We start from the raw sequence: 19,284 nt of genomic DNA, 5'->3' as shown, positions 1-19,284 counted from the left end.
ACGTCTCAGTTCTGGGACATCGTCCACTACCATAGTAGAAATAAATACTGTATATTTTTGGTTCTGTTGGACACAAAATGAGACACTTTGGAAGAAATAGTAAAGCAAGCAGTTCTGGGGGACCTATAAGAACAATTCAGTTTTTCCTACCATGGTAGTACATGATGTCCCAGAAGTGTCATTTTATCCAAATATCTTTCTCAGCATTCATCAGAACAAAGTGATTTATACAGGTTTGAAGTAAGGGTGGGTAAAGATATCTTTAATTTGTCAATCTTAATAGAAATAATGTTTCGACGAATCGCACGCTCGTGTGCTCTGCAGGTGAAAACCGATTTTTGCCAGAGGATGTTGCCGCTCTTCATTCACGATATTCTTCTGGGAGATGCGGATGGGTCCTGGAGACAGCTCTTATCCACACATATCCAGAGCTTCTTTAGTCAGTGCTGCAGACCCTCAACACCCACCAGCCGTCCCACCACCCCCATGCTATCAGACTCGGGTACAAAATCACATTTGTTAAGGCCAGTTCACAACAAGAATTTGTGTGATTTTTGGAAAGGTTTCTGTATTTAACAAGAGCGCATGTTTCTAGTTTTAACAGGGAATACAGATTTTGGGAACCAGGCCGCAGTAGATAAGCCGTCTCTCCGAAGCATGCTGACAGTCATAGACTACCTCAGACAACAGGCTCGACCAGTGGCACATGGAAGGTCGGAGGAATTTACTTGACCTTCCTTCTCTGTGGCCAAAGCATCGTGATTTTATGATTATCATTATAAATGCAGTTGTGATATTCAGTTTCTAGGTTTGATTTATTAACTCTTTACCTGCCAAACACAGAATTTTTTGGGTATCTGTTTCTTCGCTGAAAAACATTTTCTGAAAGACAGCATCTCTAGAGGCTAGAAACAGTAAATATTTGATCCGTTTTTTTATTTATCGTTCTGAAGCTGAAAGGGCAAAGTGCATGAATTGAATAGCTAATCAAAGATAGAAAGAAACAGTTTTTGTTTAAAAGCAGAGACTCTGTTCTTTCAGTTGGTATATTGTTTGTCCATATTCTTTCATATTCATACTGGGAGCCATCAAATTTGAGTGAAAATTATAAAAAAAAATGATTCAAGACATGTTTACAGCTCTTCAAACTAGAAAAAGCAGGCGTTTTAAACTCTGACATCTTGTGTTTTGACAGTAATGAATACGGGACAGTGTGCGATTCAAACTTCTGGCTGGATCTGAATTATCTGGAGGTGGCCGGAGCTGCTCAGTTGTGTTCTGCCCATTTCACGGCTCTCCTGTACTCTGAGATCTATGTGGACAAGATCAGATCCAACATGGAGCAGAGCCGAAGGTATCGCAAGAAAAAAACTCTGTCAAATTTATTGAACTTAATATTTAAAATGATAAAATATTGATTTCTCTGTAACATCTCTTTAGTTTCTGTATAATTCAAGTTTAATTTAAAGGTCCAGTGTATGAAATTTAACGGCATCTATAGAGCTTGTTAATCCACGTCACCCCACGTTGAATGTTGCGCCATCTTTGAAGGATTGCTGGTAGCGCATTCAATGCAGTGTTTTGTTTTTCTTGTTTGATTTGGAAAAAAACAACAGGAGGTCGGTCTTACTGCGTTAAAAACTGCAATAGCATTACCAGTGGAAAAGCCCATGGTTCTTTCACTCTCGATTTCTCCGTATATCATACGAAACAAGTTACTGTACATATCAAAACAATTATAGCAGTGGAGTATGATCCTTCCAAGATGGCGGCGCCACCGCAACATGAATCATAGGCCGTGACGTCATCTTCACATTGTCAATAACGCCCTGTTCAAAACGCCAGTGACAAAGCGAGGCGATGTCATTCATTCCATTGGTAGCCTAGCGACATCTAGCTTGGGCGTGTCTAGAGACTCGACAAAGTTGAGAATTGATCGTCTTTATGCATATAGAAGATAGAAATAGCTCATTCTAAGGTAATAAAAACAAAACGCTTTATTCACCTCTAAAGACACTGTGTCAATTATATTGCATTTCTGTGAACGGATCCTCCCAAAACAACACACTGGACCTTTAATAAATACCATTTCTCCCAGTGTTTGTATTTGCTGTGTAGATTCTTGAATGGATTGTGCTGTTGTCATTATTAGAAAACTAGTGGAGTCTCCCATTATTTATTTACAGGTCACAGTCTCGAGCGTCGAGGAGGATCACATTTGATGAGGCCAGCCAGACTCTGTCCATTGGCACAGTTAATGAAAAGAGTTTAGAAGACTCTGGCATCAGTCTACAGGTGTGTGATATCATATTAATAAGAACCGTGATTATTGATTTATCAGTAGCTGTTGTTAATTCACTGTAATGCAGAGCCGTGACCTGATTTACATTGAACTGGAATAGGAGCTAAAGATCTGAACTGGCATCAAAGAATCGATTTATGTTGTAAAATTATTATTATATACTAATTATTTTATAATTGTATTAAGGCACTGTGAGGCAGTGCCATGTTGTAAATATAGTCACGGCCGTATAGGTTGTTTGCAATCACATGGTTTTTATGACGAGAGCAGCAAGTTATATTCTCGATAGGAATTCACTATCAGAAGCTCAAAGTACTTATGTTCAAGGACCAGGTAAACCCAAATTTCTGTCATACCTTACTTGTAATAAACTCTAGCTTCCGTTAAAAGTATGGATAAAGTGAAACATGCGTTTATTCACCATAGAAGTCCATTATAAGGAAACAGCTTAACGTACCAAAACAACAACCACAGAAAGACAATCACATGATATCAAACATAAACATGATAACCGAAAAGTTCTGTTCTCAGTTTGTCGCTGCCTTGAGCCACGTTTTGTGGTTTCTTTATAATGAACTTTAATGAGTAACAAGCTTAACGAATATTCTTATCCCTTGAATAAGTGCTTGCTCTTTTAGTGTTTATTACAATTAATTAGTTTTTAAGTGGTTGTTGTTTTGGCACTTTAAGGTATTTAATTATGATGCTGGGTTCACACCAAACACAAATTAAGCATTTTGCGCGAGTAAATTACATGCAAAGTCAACGCAAAGATGCGTATGATGAGAATCCGGCGACGGCGCTAACGCACATCAGTCTCGTCTTCTGCGAAGCTTGAAAATATTTGTCAGATCGCGTTACTCACACAAAAATAATGAACTTTTACTGTGAACGTGGTCGTTTGGCGTTTTAGTGAACACAGCATAATGGACTTCTATGGGGAGAAACGCTTAACGTGAACTTTATCCGTTTAATCAGGACTCGATCTTTGAAGCTAGAGTTCATGACAAGATTCTAGAGCAGTAAATTTGAGCTCACCTGGTCTTGAGTGTTTAAGAAAGTCATCCGTCTCGGCTCATCCCAACCATAGATTTCGGTTTACAAACCACTTTTATCTCTCTTTGTGAATACTGGCATTTTCCCTCTTCAAAAGAACGCCAACTTTTGCTACACAATAAAAACAACTTTCATGGTTTGATCGATTTAAACAAAAACAACGAAGCAAAAATAAGGATTTTGTGTTTGTTATAATTCCTATGGAGAAAATCACTTGCTGCCCTCCATCGGCACTTCTCACAGTTGTCATCTGCAAACATCCTATTGTTGCAGGTTTTGGGCTGTCGCACATCCTCTGAAATTATTCTTTTGAACCCATTACATACTCATGATCTGTTTTGATTTGTCTCAGGATCTTCTCATTGAAGTGTATAGGTGCATTGGAGAACCTGACAGTCTATACGGGTGTGGAGAGGGCAAGTTAGTCAGTCCTCTGACTAGGTGACACTTTTTTTGTTATTCACTCAAAAAAATGTATTATTCCGTTTGGCAGCAGTGGTTTTTGCACATTACTCCGTTTTCTTTTAGTTTTGTTTATGTATGCATGTCTGAAACAAAGTAGTGAAAGTCCCAAACTGAAGTAATAGTAAAATGACGTATAAACGCCTGCTCTGAAATCATACAGTTGATGTAGAAACGTCAAAATGAAGAACTATTGATGCGTATGAAGGTACTGCGGACATGAGAAGAGATGTAAAAATACAGCTTCTGACCGTTCACCCGCTGTATTTTTAATAACTTAACAGACTATCTACGATGAGGTCACTGCACGTGAGAAACCCGGCAATTCTCAAACTTCCGTGTAAAAGCGGTTTTCTGCGTAGCTGGTTTTTTACTATGCATGAAAACAAGTGAAAAACATGTTTTTTTTTAAGCTGCTTTTTTATAGATATCCTTTTATTTTGTGCATGTTAACACTCAATGTTACAATGATGGACACCTTAAATCTTCTTTATTTCTTTCTTTCTTTAAATCGTTCTTTATTTCATTCTTATTTGCATTGAGTTTTATTTTGGTTTGGATTTGTATGCATTTATTAGACCCTGTACTTGTTATAATGAAATAATAATCTGTAATTACTAAACTTAATTAAAAATAAATAAAAATGACATTTTTAAACATAGAAAGGTGTTGAACAAAGGAAGGGGGACATATGTTTTTTCAAGTACAAATAAAATGTAAACTAATTTAGAAAGAAAATGTGCAAAACTATACAGATTTAAAAAAAAACTCTTAATAGTTCATAGTTGCGTATTTATGGCTAAATAGGGTGGATTTTTGTATTTCCAAGCTTTTTACATGCTAAACAGTGTAGGGACAGGTTTGTCACCATATTTGGAAATGCCCAATTTTTTTTTTATATTGTATTTACATTTATATGATTCCTTATTGTGTATAACTATATATACGCTTTGGATAAAAGTGTCTGCTAAATGACAAAAATATATATCTATGTATATATATATAGCAAGCGTTGCATTGTTTTCATTTAGTTAAAACATTTCTAAATTTGGTATTTGTTTGGTGGTCTCCAGGATTCGAACGTATGAGCATGAGGCCATGTGGGAAAAAGCTTTGGTTTCATATGACCTTCACTCCAACCTCCCAGAGGTCACACGACAGATCGGCATAGTGGAGGTACGCATGACCTCTGGTCTGGATGCTTACAGACTAAACTCGGATCAGGTGAGCGGTATTGAGTTTGTGTTTTCACAGGCTCTGCAGAACTTTGGTTTGTCTAGTATTCTGAGCACATATCTGCACGGGCTGGAGAGAGAGGGGGTGGAGTCCAGTCCTGAACTGAGAGAGCTGCGTTTTCAGGCTGCGTGGAGAAATACACAGTGGGACTGTGATCTGCCTGAAAGGTGCGTGGGGGGTTGTGTTTGCCTCCTTCTGTAGTTTTAAGAGATGTGGCCATAATAAGAGTTTTTGGACCATAGTCCAATAAAGAGGTCACCATAATTAGGGGTGTAAAGATGCTGGGTTTACGATCAACAGTTGCATCATGATATTTGTTAAAAAAAAATATATATATATATTAAACTGACACTCAAATGACAGATCTTTTTCCAAAAGATAAACTATTTTAGTTACATTTGTTAAAGAATCGATGACATTCAAAGTTTAATTCAACCGTTTTTATGTAAACTCATAAAAACTGATTAGATCTATCTTATTTTCAGAAAAATAAAACTGAATTTTAACTTAAATTGTCATTGAATAATATATTGCCATATACATATTTTAATAGCTCTATGTATGGCTGTCACGATTATTAAAGGATCATCTCATTGCACATCTCTATAGAAGACACTAGGGGGAGCTGTAGTGCCTGCTTATTTCATATTTCAGTGTGTATATTGTAACTAAAGCATAGTAATACTTGTAAAATCTACCACCACAACTCAATCATAAAGAAAAACTAAAGCATATACCATAAAAATAACCCGCAGTTCATTTTTATATTATTTAAGATAATCTCAGTGTGAAAAAAAGCCTACCAAGGTTTCATCAACATAGAAGTAACATGTTATTGTTGTTTTGCAAGTGAGAAAAAAACAGACTAGAAGCTTTTCAATGACTGATAGAATTTTAATGGTGGCTTCAATCCACTCCTGATCAATTTACTTAATTTGCAAGTATTTAGCGGTAGTATTATCGACACTAAAAGCCTAAACCTTAAATATATGATGAACCATTTTTTTCTGATGCATTTCCTTGAAAAAAACTGTCTTATATTTAGAAAAACATGGTCGTTTCAAAGCTGAATCAAAGTGTATGAGAATTAAAGGTCAAAGCTCTAAAACAAACAATTAATCGTCATAATCGCAATGATTTATTAGATAATTAATCGTCAGGCAAATTTCATAATCTTGACAGCCCTAGCTCTACAATACTTGATGGTTTTGTATTTCGATATGCGATACCTCAATATATTGTTGTTATGCCCCCTTATGATAATGTGTTTGTGTAAGTGCTGACCTGTATTGTGTTGAAATTATGATTCTGTGAGAATCTAATCTTCCAACTTTATAGTGAGAATTTACAGGTATATTTCACAGTTTTTATTGGGAAAAGAGGACGTTTAAGGATCATGGTATTTATAAATGACTCGTTATTTATATTTTCGTTTGTGTAGAACTGAGAAGCTGAAGCCTGGAATCAATGAGTCTCTATTCAGCTCTCTTCAGGCTCTGAGGGATAAAGAATTCTCCCTGTTTGAGCAAACACTCAACTATGCCAGGTAACCAGAACACATCTTCCTGTATAAACCCTGTCCACACCAAAGATGACAAAACACTCTAAATGAAAGAAAATAACTACATTGGACAGTGGTCGGGTGCAAATATAGCTGTCATCTTAGATACTCAGTAACTTTTACTCAGAGCTACTATGTGCAGCTGTGCTCACCGGTAGACTGCTGATATATTAGATTAGTTTAAAATTCTTTAAACTCCATTTACATTGCTTAGTACTGAAATGTATTTTATTTATGGATGCACTGATAGGATTTTCTGGGCCGATACTGATTTTAACAAACAACTATCAGCCAATTCCGATACCGATATTGGTCATTTGTATACAGTTTTATACAATGTTAGCTAATTTTTCTGCATTCAAGTAATTTTCCTGAACATAAATTAGATCCATTTAACATTAAACAGAGAGACACAAGTGTAAGTGTGCGTAAATGTATAAATATGATAAGTTAAGGTAAAAATACAATAAGACAACATGACAATCTTCAAAGGTTATTTTTGCTTTCCAATATTTATTTTATTAAAAACATTAACTTAAATTTGACTTAAAATGTAACATTTCTTTAATACATTTAAATAAAGTCTGTCCTGTTGCTATTTACAATAACTATTTTGCCCAAAGAAAAACATTGTACGTACAAACATCTAACTCATTGCCTCCATGCAGTTAACTAATAAACTAGGGACCTAGGAAAATCAATTTTATTTTTTTCCCTAAATTTCTGGATTCTGTGTTTTCTTTTTTTCTTGCGGTGTACAGCTATGTTAATATGAACCATTCTCTTACATCTTTTTTACTTGCATTTAATTTGTAGTTTTGGAAATTTTTAGTAGCAGTTTTGTCAAGTGGTTACCTGGACTTTTATTTTGACGACAGACTTTCATTTTGACGGCTTGTTGCAAAGTTTGACAGCAGCTTCTCTCAAATGAAATGGTATAATGCACCTAGGTAAACTCTGTTAGCGCAGCGCTGATTCAGTTTTTGTGTTCTCGTCCACAAGATGCTAAAAAGTACACAAAACCACACCACTCATTCACCTGCAGAACAAGCAGATTGCATATTTAATCAGCGGCTGAATTATTATTAACGCTATTCATAGCACAATTTGAATTTTTTTAGCTGTTCAGTGCTACTTTCTGTAGTGTTTACTACTTTCCATCTGTGTTTTCCGCATCACTGAAATCATTGGGCCCTAATTGCCAATGCATCGGTTCATCCCTAATTTTACCTTTGTCTCTTTTTCGTTTCGTTTTGCTTATCTATCTGTGAAGGTGCTTTGAAATAACGCAACATTGTAAAAGCTCACTATAAACAAAATAATGTAAAAGTAAACTGTATTATCTCTATAGTTATCGTTCTTGGTGCGGACTGACCTTAATCTGACTTGTGTGCGCGTGTGTTTTGTCAGAGGTCATGAGGTGGAGGAGTTGTGTCGTGGCAGTCTGGAGGCTGCTTCTTCACTTTACCCTGCACTTTGTAACCTGCAGAGAATCGCCGAACTCCAGAGTGTCCAGGATCTTTTCGCAAGGTCGCCAGATCCTATCACTGTTTTTGCTTCTATGTATTCATAGATTCTGCATGTAATTTAAATGTTTGTGTGTCAGTACAGAAATGAAGTTGAAAACACGTGGTAATTGATTTCTTTGCTCTTGACAGGCCTATAACTGACTCCGCTCTGAATGAGGTCTACGGGAAATGGCAGCAACACTCAGATCTCTTGACTGATAGTGATTTCAGTCTGGTTGAGCCCGTTTTAGCCCTGCGCTCTTCAATACAGGAAAGCCTGATTTCCTCAGCGACAGATCCTGACAGGAAGAGCTACCTGATATCGGCCTATTCCTCACACCTGATGGAGCTGTGCAAACTCGCTCGTGCGGCAGGCAACACACAGGTGCTCTTCATTCTTGTGTATTTTGAATTTGCTAAAATTGCCATTTATGTTTCATTTAAACATTTACATGTATGCGTGTGGCAGATGATTTTATCCAAAGCGACTTATATTGTATTGTACTATACATTTGGTTTCAATATGTGCAATCTAATATGTGCAATATGTTCAATATGTGCAATTGGTTTCAATATGTGCTGGGATTGAACCCATGACCTTGATACCATTATGCTCTTACCACTGAGCTACAGGAAAGCTCATTTAAAGGCGCAGATGGTAAAGTAAAATATCCAAAAACCACTAGGCAAGTGTTAAGATATTTTTTTCCCTTGAGTACTTAAAATATCGCTAATGTTTCCAAATGCTTGTGAATAGTTAGAAATGTGCAATTGTAAAAGCGTCAATGGCGTGATATCCGTGTTACCCTTTGTTAGCGCCTTTACTGACGTAGGATCATGATGAACATGATTTCTCATTCCCGTCTGATTGATCGGCATCAGCGGTGGAGTTGAAGACAACAGATCCCATCATTCCACGCATCTTGACAGCGTCATCACGCTACGCCATTTTTTTTTTTTTTTGAATGTGCGCCCTCTATGGGGGGATTTTACAAATGCATAAGCAAATTGGCTGTACCATCAACAAGGCCAATATAAGGAACCTGAGTTGTATAATGCTAAGTAATTGTAATGTTGTAGAATTACATCGAAACATTAATATAATGTAATGAAGAATGGTAAAATAAGTTAGCAAGTGGCAAATACTGGTGTCGGCCAGTTAGTCGTTTTGGGGAGACCGCTTCTTATTATTATCACATGGTTATCCTTAAAGAATGTGACTCCAGCTTTGTGTGTTTTTGTTCATGTAGCTGGCAGAGCGAGCAGTTTTTCACATGAAGCAGAAAGGCGTGGCCAGCGCTGGGGGCATGGTCTCGTGGGCGTGGCAGCTGGAGGAGGCTCAGGTGTTCTGGGTGAAGAGAGAACAGGGGCTAGCTCTGGGGCTGCTCAAACAGATGATCCACAAACTGGATGATTTAGTAAGTGGGCGAGAAGACCGTATATATTGCGTCTATTTCGTATATTTCTGTGTATGTGTCGAATACAAATGTGTTTATGTGAGCAGGTGTCTGTGAATCCTGCTCTGGTGCCGGTGTTTTCTGAAGGCTTGAGACTGTGTGGGAACTGGCTGGCCGAATCCTGTTTGGAGAGTCCTGCTGTTATACTGGAGAAATATCTGGAGAGGGTAAAGCTGTCATATTTTGTACAAGGCATAATGGGAAATGAAGTGATTTCTGGAAAGTAATAAATGATTACGGATAAGGTTATTTGTTATTTTGAGATTGGACACTGGGATAATATTACTGATAAAAAAATGTTTTTGCGCATGGAATTTTAACAGGGTAATACTTTTTTGAATGGCATCATAATCATTCTCTACAGTTAAAGTCCCCGTGAACCGGTAGATGCGATTGTTCTTCCTTCCGCATTCTGGTGCATTTCCGTGTTAAATGGAAATTGAAATCAGAAAAAACAGTGTGCGTGGCTTGATTTTTCACCATGATTTGATTGGTTGTATAAAACCAACAGTTGCGTGTTGAAATGGAACTGGAAACAGACTGACAGTTGATGGTGAGGAGTCAACAAATGGCTACGTCATTTGAGATGGATAGTCGCGCTAGCGGGCATTTTCAGGTGTTGAGGGCACACAAACCTTTAAAAGAGAATCATCCACATTGAAAACTCTTGACAATAAACGCTGCAATATTCAATGGAAAAATAGGAATCATAATTTTTCATTTCACTGGGACTTTAAGTGCAGTTATTGTCTTATCATTGTTAACGTGGTACCGCCACACAAGTGTTTTATATACTGTGTATTGAATGTCATTAAATGAGTGATTGATGCCGGACAGGCTGTGGAGGTGATCGAGGACTATTGTGCCGGATCCGACACTAAACTCCAGAGCCAGAAAACCCAGGCTTTCTTCTCGCTAGCACGGTTTTCTGACGCACAGTACCAGAGCATCGAGAATTACATGAAGTCCTCTGAGTTTGAGAATAAACAGGCGCTTCTGGAGAAGGCCAAGGAGGAAGTGGATCTCATGCGGGAGAGGAAGGTCATCAACAACAGGTCAGCAGAACTTTACTCTGTAGTGACTACTATTGGAGTGACAGGGAAAGTATCTCACCATAAGGGCTACAAACAAGCTTCCTCCTGTGCAAGCACAATTTTATTCATGCGCAGGTACACGGTGAAAGTTCAGAGGGAACTCGAGCTGGACGTCAAGGCGATGGCCAACCTCCAGACTGACCGTAACCGCTTCCTCCTCAAGGCTGTGGAGAACTACATCCAGTGCCTGGAGCTCGGAGAAGAACATGACACCTGGGTCTTTAGACTGGCGTCCCTCTGGCTGGAGAATGCCGATGTCAAAACAGTCAACGACATGATGAGGGTAAGACTGCAAATCTAATTTTCGCACGAGTTGCAGATGTCTTATTGTTGGTGGTTGTAAGTGATGTTTCGTTTGTGTTGGTGTTAGACTGGGGTAAAGAAAATTTCGTCCTATAAGTTCCTGCCCCTGATGTACCAGTTAGCTGCTCGAATGGGCACAAAAGTGTCCAGTTCACAGGACGTTGGTTTCCATACTGTTCTGAATGAGGTAACCTCGAGCTTTTCATTTGAACTACACAAGTGTGGAATCGCAGCTTAAATAAGTCCATGGTCTGTATTCAGCTGATCTGTCAGTCATCCCTGGACCACCCGCACCACACTCTCTTCATCATCTTGGCCCTGGTCAACGCCAACAAAGATGAGAGTTTCTCTCGCAGTCGTATATCCAAGAGCAGTGCACGCCAGCCTTCGCCTTTGGACTTGGTATGTATATCTACATTCAGCCAAAACATTATTTATTTACCATTGATCTACGTGGATACTGACAAGAGTGTACACGAACACTTGAGACTTGGGGTTTATGATATTGTTTAATACATTGTGTTGTAGGAGCGCGCAGAGGTAGCTCGAAAGATCATTGACATGGTTCGTAAAAAGAAAGCCAAGATGATCAAAGGCATTGAGACACTCTGCAGTGCATACATCACTTTGGCGTACATGGACGCAAGTCGCCATAAAACTGAGAAGAGTAAGTACATCCCTCCAGTCAAGCGTTTATTTTGTGTGTTGTTTCCTGTCGGTTTCGAGTCTTGTAACTTGCTCGTTACTAGGCCCGATACCAAGCTCATGTACTCATACTCGTAATGATCCACCGATACCAAAGACCAATACCTCGCGTGACATAAATAGAGCCCTATGAACGGGGACGGAATTTGGCAAATGTATTATAGCCTAACAAGAACAGCTAACAGCTAACTTAACTTTAGTAAACTGAAGTAAATGTATGAGTAAAATTGTGCTACGTATCATAATCAAATAGAGTACTTAATTTAAGTAGACATAAAAAAAAAAAAGAAAAAAAAAAAAAGAAAATGTAACAGTAAGATACTGGTTTATTAACATAATTGTACATTAACAAGGCATCGGTTATAGGTATCGGTATCGCCGAGTACCAGAAAATATATCGGTATTCATACTCGGTCTTTAAAAAATGGTATCGGTGCATTCCTGCTTGTTACATTTCTTATCAGTGTCGAATAAAGATGAAATGTAATTAAGTTGTACTATGTTAATATATACAATGTTTTGAATGTAATGTACATGCTCTGGTAATAAGATGGGTTATCTTGTTTGCATAGAAGCCATACCGATCCCGCCTGAACAACCAATCATGCAAATCAAAGACCTTGATGATGTCATCATTCCCACCATGGAGATCAAGGTAAAAAGATGAAAACGTTTTATGGTCAGAGATGTCTCATAAAAATCTATTTCGTATAAAAGTGTGAAAACAAAATACAAAATATGCAACTAGCATTCAATTCAAGCAAAGATGTCACAGAAGTCGTTTATAATTATACAGCAGTATAGTAGTGTCAAACTAACGAAACATTTCGATCTATGATAACTATTCTGTAATATCTGAAATTAAAGATCTATATAAAAGAGTAGTTATTCTTGATCTGATCGCTTTCTCTTATTTCAGGTGTTTGCGAGCTGAAAATGTCTGCCATTTAGAATTTTTCTTTGATTTGCTCAAAACGTGACATGCATCATTTATACTTCAAAATAATTTAAATCGGTCCCACTGCTCAGCAGATTTACGCCAATTTAATTTCTCGATTGGCCCTTTTTTAATAATAAGCCAAGATCTTTTGAATTCAAAGTCCAAGGTTAAAGAAATTCCGCCACAATGTGGACATTGTTTGCGGCAGACCTTGTCAAAAACCTCTAACAGGGGGCGCTAAAACTAGAACCATCATAACTGCAGCCTTTATCGAAAGAGTGGCAGATTGGCATCCTTAGTTTTTTACACATGCTAAAATATCAGAAAATTAATAAATAATCTTCCAACAGCCAATTTAATTGCGATAGTAATATTTGGAACAAACGTACAAAACATTTTGTACAATATCGAGACGCATTATTTCAATAGTTACTTGTAGTTACAATAGTTCTAATAATGAATTATTATGGTACTTTTTGATTATTAAAGGTCACGTGTGAACAATGCAAGATGACATGTTTACTGCTAAAATGCTTAAACAACAGAATGTTTATTATTGTTTAAGGTTTTTGTGGCCCTCTGTTTTTCAAGTCGCTTTGTCCCAGAATAAATGTAAAAGGCACTCGTTATTAATAAAGAAAGCTTAAGTAAGGGGGCTAGAGCTTATCATTATTATATCAATATAAAAATTCCTCAATGGCAAATTAACATCAAAATTAGGATTCGTGATTCAAAACAGTTTTTGTCACGTGTGAAACAACCCAAAACATGTACATATCACATTTTGAGACAACCATTAGGCTTTCTTAATTTTTTAAGATTCACGACAGCTTTTGTTTTGAGAAATGTTGTTAATTTTTCTTTTTTTCCTTAAATCAATCTTAAGAAAAACTAGGGAAAACAAAACATTCCTTACTTTTTTCTTGAATTATATAATACCCTTGAAGCGGAGGTCGCTTTAACGTCCATATTGTGGCGCATTTCCGAGTGAAATGGAATGGAATTTGGAATGAGAAAAATAGTGGGCGTGGCTTTCGTCTTTCTCAGCGCTTTGATTGGACATATAAAAACAGCCGTTACGTTTTAAAACAAAACTGGCAGCAGACTGACAGTTGAAGGGGAGGAGTTAAGGGATGCTCCGCCCATGCCGTCTAACATACGTCATTTAAGATGGATAGTCTTTTCAGATTTTCAGATATTATCCGAAGATTATGAGGCCACACAAATTTTAAAAAGAGAATGAACCACATTGATAAGCTTTTTACAATAAACGCTGCAATATTTCATGAAAAAATAAACATTGTAATTTTTAATATCACTGGGACTTTAAGAAAACATATGTTAGATTTTCATCTTAAGGATGTTTTATGAATCCTGCCCCTGTTTCCCAAGAACAAAGAGAGTCCTATGAGATTGGTGAGTAAATGATGACAGACCTTTCATTTTAATATCATTAACTTGTATTATCTAGGTGGATCCATCAGGCAGATATGAAGACCTTGTGTCTGTCAGGTCATTCAAACCTTACTTTCACCTGGCTGGAGGCGTCAACCTACCGAAGATAATCGACTGTGTCGGCTCAGACGGCCTGACCAGGAAACAGCTAGTCAAGGTCAGGTTATTTGCCACAAACCATAATCATTCAAAGGTTCGGTGTCTACAGTACATACTTTATAGTTTCCGATTATAATGAATTTCTGATAACATTATGAAGACCTAAACCGATCAGATCAGAAGTTTTTAAATATAAAGAAGAAAAAAAACTTGAGTGTTCAAAAATATTCGATGGGTACTGTATGTATTGAATCTTCTGGAACCCAAGATTACTGTGATATACGTGTTCCTTACAAGTGTAAGTCAAGTTTAAAGCCCGATTGTGTGGTTGTGTCGGGGTCACAGGGTCAGGATGATCTGAGGCAGGACGCGGTAATGCAGCAGGTCTTTCATATGTGCTCCACGCTCCTACAGCGCAACGCAGAAACACGCAAGAGAAAACTCAACATCCGCCGCTACAAAGTACGAACACTCCTCATACACAATGAACGTTCGTAAGATTACAACAGCAGTTTAAGAATTGTGCGACACTGTGCCGTGTGTGCGAGCAGGTGGTGCCGTTTTCCCAGCGCAGCGGTGTTTTGGAGTGGTGTTCTGGAACCGTGCCCATTGGAGAGTTCCTGGTTGACCCACTGAAGGGGGCGCACAAACGTTTCCGCCCACAGGACTGGACTAACATGGCCTGTCGCAAGAAAATGATGGTAGGGATTTCTATACATGTAATTGTCTAACCCTTTTAAAAAAATCCAATGAAATCATTTTGCTCTCTGTTACATGTAGGATGCCCAGAGGATGGAGTTTGATGGCAAACATCAGGCGTTTACAGAGGTGTGCCAGAATTTCCGGCCAGTGTTTCGATACTTTTGCATGGAGCGCTTCCTGGACCCTGCAGTGTGGCTGGAGAGACGACTAGCGTATACGCGCAGTGTGGCCACATCCTCGATTGGTACCCCATACTCGCACGATACCATCGTCCACTGGGTTTAGACACACCTGATCTGTGGAATTTAATAAATGATGTTGCATTATTTTTTTTCCCCCTGACAGTCGGTTACATCGTTGGCTTGGGCGATCGACACATTCAGAACATTCTTATTGATGAAGAGACCGCAGAACTGGTCCACATAGACCTGGGTATGCACACAAGGAAATCCTTGCTTATTAAAATGTTTGATCTTTTCATTTTATGTCAACCTGCAACACCTTTTCACGCAGGGGTTGCATTCGAGCAGGGTAAAATCTTGCCAACCCCTGAGACGGTGCCGTTCAGACTTTCTCGAGATATCGTTGATGGAATGGGCATCGCTGGGGTGGAGGGGGTGTTCAGGAGGTGAGCCTTGATTAGACTATTAAACTCTATTAAACTATAATATAATAAAATATAACAGTAATAAATTATAATCATTAATATAATAATAAATAAAGTATTATTAATAATATGTGAGCTATAACATTTTATAAGAAAACATTTTGTGATTGTTGTTGTAATATCTCCTGAAACCCTGTGTGGTGTCTCCTGTAAATCTTCCCTATACGTGAGACACTGCATGCATTTTTGTGACATTTATTACGACACATATTTAGGTTTCTAAAGTACTGAACTGTTATTTTTGTTCTTATGTATATTTAGATGTTGTGAGAAAACTATGGAAGTTATGAGGAGTTCTCAGGAGGCCCTGTTAACCATTGTGGAGGTGAACAGAAGCACATCTCGTATCCGTCAGTCATGAGTAAATGAGTGCTCTTTCTTAACCTGGATGGTTTGTGCAGGTGTTGCTGTACGACCCTCTGTTCGATTGGACCATGAACCCTCTGAAGGCCTTTTACCTGCAGCAACACGACGAGCAGGCCGAGCTTAATGCCACGCTTAACCCCACGCCGGGCGGAGACGAACTCGACGCCCACCGCAAGGCCAGGTCTGCCATGTTTTAACAGGGTGGCCGCGGATCCTTAAAAAGTCTTAAATAAAATGTTCCTAATATAAGGCCTATAAAATTATTTTTGACCAGTTCCATTTAGAATTTGGTAGAAATGCTGTCAGTAGATCAAAGTAGAAAACAAAAATGATCCTTTTCATTAAAACGGTGAAATGGTAAATGCAGAAAAACTGAAATGTGTGTATGTCGGTCGCTTGGTCTTAAAGTTTTTTTTTACAAAGCTCATGGCTCTGAAAAGCGAGTTGTGTTATGATTGGCCAGTTAACCAGTGCGTAGTGATTGGTCGAATAATACAAGTGTGTGACGGAAATGTAACGCCATGTACCCTATTTGGAACACCAGGTTCCTCTTCAATTGTACTAACAGGTATGCCCACCTAAATTGCGTATATATTTGGGTGGTCTTACTCCGATCTTACCACCAACTGACATAGATTTGTGGGGTTGTGGTTACACAAGGCTTTTCAGGCAGGTCTGGGTGAGGACTGGCTTTTAGATAGAATGCATCTTTTGTTCCGACACTTAAATTAAATTTTTGCAATTTTACATGTCTAATACATGCATGGGCAACTTATAACACACCAAAGACACAGAAAAACACGTGTTTGCGCCACATGACCCCTTTAAATTTGATAAAAGTTTGCATTAAAATGGTCTTAAAATGTCTAAAATTTAACTGTTGCAATGACATGCATCCAACATTTATTTTTGGCAGTTACTCAGCGCCAGAGTTTTAAAACCATTGGCCAATCATAAGGAGCAGGGGGCGGGGCAAGAGTCTTCAGTATCATTTGTTTATTTCACATTTAATGTGTTTTGTGTTTCAGCAGTGACAGTCAGAGCTTTAATAAAGTGGCGGAGCGAGTGTTGCTCAGACTGCAGGAGAAGCTGAAGGGTGTTGAGGAGGGAACAGTGCTCAGTGTGGGAGGGCAGGTCAACCTCCTCATCCAGCAGGCCATGGACCCTAAAAATCTCAGTCGACTTTTCTCCGGCTGGCAGGCCTGGGTCTGATATACGCGACAGATCTTCATGTTCCGGTACAGACTAAATAACAATCTAAAGTGAATGAATGTCAATGAATCTCCCTCATGTCCCCTCGTGGTCTCTGTAACGTTCAAGCTTTATCTACTCTGAATGTCCATCTTTGAAAATACTTGCACTATTAGCCGACAGTATGTATGATTTAAAAAACATTTCAATACATTTATGCTTGACTGACAGATTCTTGACTGACAGTTCTGTAATTAAATAAAATCATTAACTTTTTTAAAAGGGAAACTAATTTTCTTTCACCACTACTTTTATTTGTATGTATTGAATCAAAATTTTGTTTAGCACGTGGGTAAAAACGATTGCAATAATAACCATTGTTTGTTCTGGAGATATTCATGTAGTGTGCGTGCAGACATCACTCATAGGTTTTCTTTTATATCTTACTGGATGCAATTATTAATATACTAAATAAACTGTTTGTTTATACATCATTTTGCCTATTGTTTCAGTTTTGAGGTAGTACCAAATTTTGTCAAAATGTTTGTTATGTAAGGGATCATTTACAGGCAGTCGGTTGTAATAAATAAGCCTTGACAGTGTTATCTGGACACGACGCGAGGTGGAGGGTCTGGTATCACTCTGAAGGGGCTTATTTCGCGATATCAACCGGCTGCCTGTACATTATCCCAATAATAACACGGCTACTTGCCAAATGAGAATTATTTTTTGAATTTGAAATATATTTTTCCGTGAGGAATAGCTGTTTGTTTTGGTTTTAAAGTATATCATAACCATAACGAACAGGCAAATTGGTGCAATCATATATAAATATAATATCATATAAGTTTTGAAAAGACATATTTATAATTCATTTTTGTGTAATATTAAACTGCCCCTCTCAAAATGTTTTGCAGCATCTGGGTTACAGGGTGTTATTAGTTTTGAGCAGTTGTTATTTGAAAATAACAACCCTTGGAATATTGCGCCTGGCCAATCAGAAGCAAGCATTCAAATGAGCTGTGTAATAACGTAAAATAACAATCAACATTACTTCTGCAGAATCGGTTAATTTAAGTAATGTAACATCTAAACAATTACTAATAGAGTGAAATCTAAAGTTGTACATCTCTGCTCACCAAAATTCACCTATAGACCACTTCGCAAGATGTAAACACTGGTTTAAGTTTTTATTTATTATGTTTTTAAATCTTAAAGATATTTGTTTGTTTAAATCGGTAATAAATATTCTGTCGGTTGTATTTTGTTGAAGAGTTTGTGTAGGGAAACAAAGTTATTCTGGACCAGTGTTTATTACATCATCCAAAGAGGTCTATATTTGTAGGCCAGTATATATAGTTAATGTTATGTCTGAGCTTCAGTACATCTCTGCTTCAACTACTGTACCCCACGAGTCTTATATTTCCATACTGTACCATGTCTGCTTCATGAGTCAATGTGTCGGTGCAGTTAATGAAGGTATGAGGAGTTTGATGGAGTCAGTGGGAGAACTGGAGTTGAGCGGTGGATGGTTAGAGATGCTTTGGTTCATTACAGGATTCATGAGGCAAAGCCACTAGAAACAGCCGCCGGGAGGCTCTTACATAACTCTGAGTCTGAGTGTAGTCTTGGGGCCGTTTAATGAGACCGTTTTCAACTGAAAACAAAAAAAAAGTGTATTTCTCTTTCATTTAGATGGAAACGGCATTTAGGGGGACTGAAAACGCAAACTGTTGCATAACCACATCAATATGGCGGCTTCCCGGCTCTCGCTGCTCGACTATGTAATGACGTTTCCCCAGCAAAGTCCCCTATACACATATACGTCGACCAACGGTATTAAAAAGCACTTTTGCCTTATAACTGTGCATGTGTAAGTGCCAGGAACGTCAGTTTTGATTACGCTGTCATATCATGTGTATGTGAAACTTTTCAGTGTTTCATCGTGTAAACGTGGCCTTATACTGAAACAGTCTTACCTCAAAACAAGTTACTTAAACGTTGGGGCTTTCTTTTTCATGACTGTATAATTGGGTCGTTCTTTGTCTGAATTAAAGCAAAGGTCGTATTTACATTTATGATCATTGGTTCTTGCTAAGCATTGTTGGGTATATGACTCTGAAAAAATAATGAATTACTAGTTACAAATGACATAATCAATAGTGTAATTACATTACTGT

General features: G+C 38.0%; 1 protein-coding gene across 3 annotated transcripts in view; it reads left to right on the top strand.

Annotated features, from left to right (window-relative positions):
* Positions 1–17,598, top strand: part of atm (ATM serine/threonine kinase) — a 42,785-nt gene extending 25,187 nt beyond the window's left edge. For 2 of the 3 annotated variants that reach the window (XM_056756724.1, XM_056756723.1), the window contains exons 37-62: positions 325–502; positions 596–713; positions 1,196–1,354; positions 2,187–2,295; positions 3,711–3,799; positions 4,894–5,223; positions 6,498–6,602; positions 8,028–8,147; positions 8,276–8,510; positions 9,376–9,543; positions 9,630–9,749; positions 10,420–10,637; positions 10,752–10,959; positions 11,047–11,166; positions 11,241–11,381; positions 11,508–11,646; positions 12,257–12,339; positions 14,096–14,236; positions 14,524–14,640; positions 14,730–14,879; positions 14,959–15,124; positions 15,226–15,312; positions 15,394–15,508; positions 15,809–15,872; positions 15,949–16,094; positions 16,942–17,598. In XM_056756724.1, coding sequence (XP_056612702.1) covers positions 325–502; positions 596–713; positions 1,196–1,354; positions 2,187–2,295; positions 3,711–3,799; positions 4,894–5,223; positions 6,498–6,602; positions 8,028–8,147; positions 8,276–8,510; positions 9,376–9,543; positions 9,630–9,749; positions 10,420–10,637; positions 10,752–10,959; positions 11,047–11,166; positions 11,241–11,381; positions 11,508–11,646; positions 12,257–12,339; positions 14,096–14,236; positions 14,524–14,640; positions 14,730–14,879; positions 14,959–15,124; positions 15,226–15,312; positions 15,394–15,508; positions 15,809–15,872; positions 15,949–16,094; positions 16,942–17,125 — 3,810 coding nt within the window. In that variant the 3' untranslated portion in view covers positions 17,126–17,598. The remainder of the gene's footprint in view (positions 1–324; positions 503–595; positions 714–1,195; positions 1,355–2,186; positions 2,296–3,710; positions 3,800–4,893; positions 5,224–6,497; positions 6,603–8,027; positions 8,148–8,275; positions 8,511–9,375; positions 9,544–9,629; positions 9,750–10,419; positions 10,638–10,751; positions 10,960–11,046; positions 11,167–11,240; positions 11,382–11,507; positions 11,647–12,256; positions 12,340–14,095; positions 14,237–14,523; positions 14,641–14,729; positions 14,880–14,958; positions 15,125–15,225; positions 15,313–15,393; positions 15,509–15,808; positions 15,873–15,948; positions 16,095–16,941) is intronic. The other variant, XM_056756725.1, reaches the window with a different exon arrangement.
* The last annotated feature ends 1,686 nt before the right edge of the window (positions 17,599–19,284 follow it).

This window comes from Triplophysa dalaica, chromosome 9 (assembly GCF_015846415.1).
Source record: "Triplophysa dalaica isolate WHDGS20190420 chromosome 9, ASM1584641v1, whole genome shotgun sequence".
NCBI classification, from domain to species: domain Eukaryota; kingdom Metazoa; phylum Chordata; class Actinopteri; order Cypriniformes; family Nemacheilidae; genus Triplophysa; species Triplophysa dalaica.
Note: the sequence above shows the minus strand (reverse complement) of the source record. Positions and strands in the feature narration are given on the sequence as shown.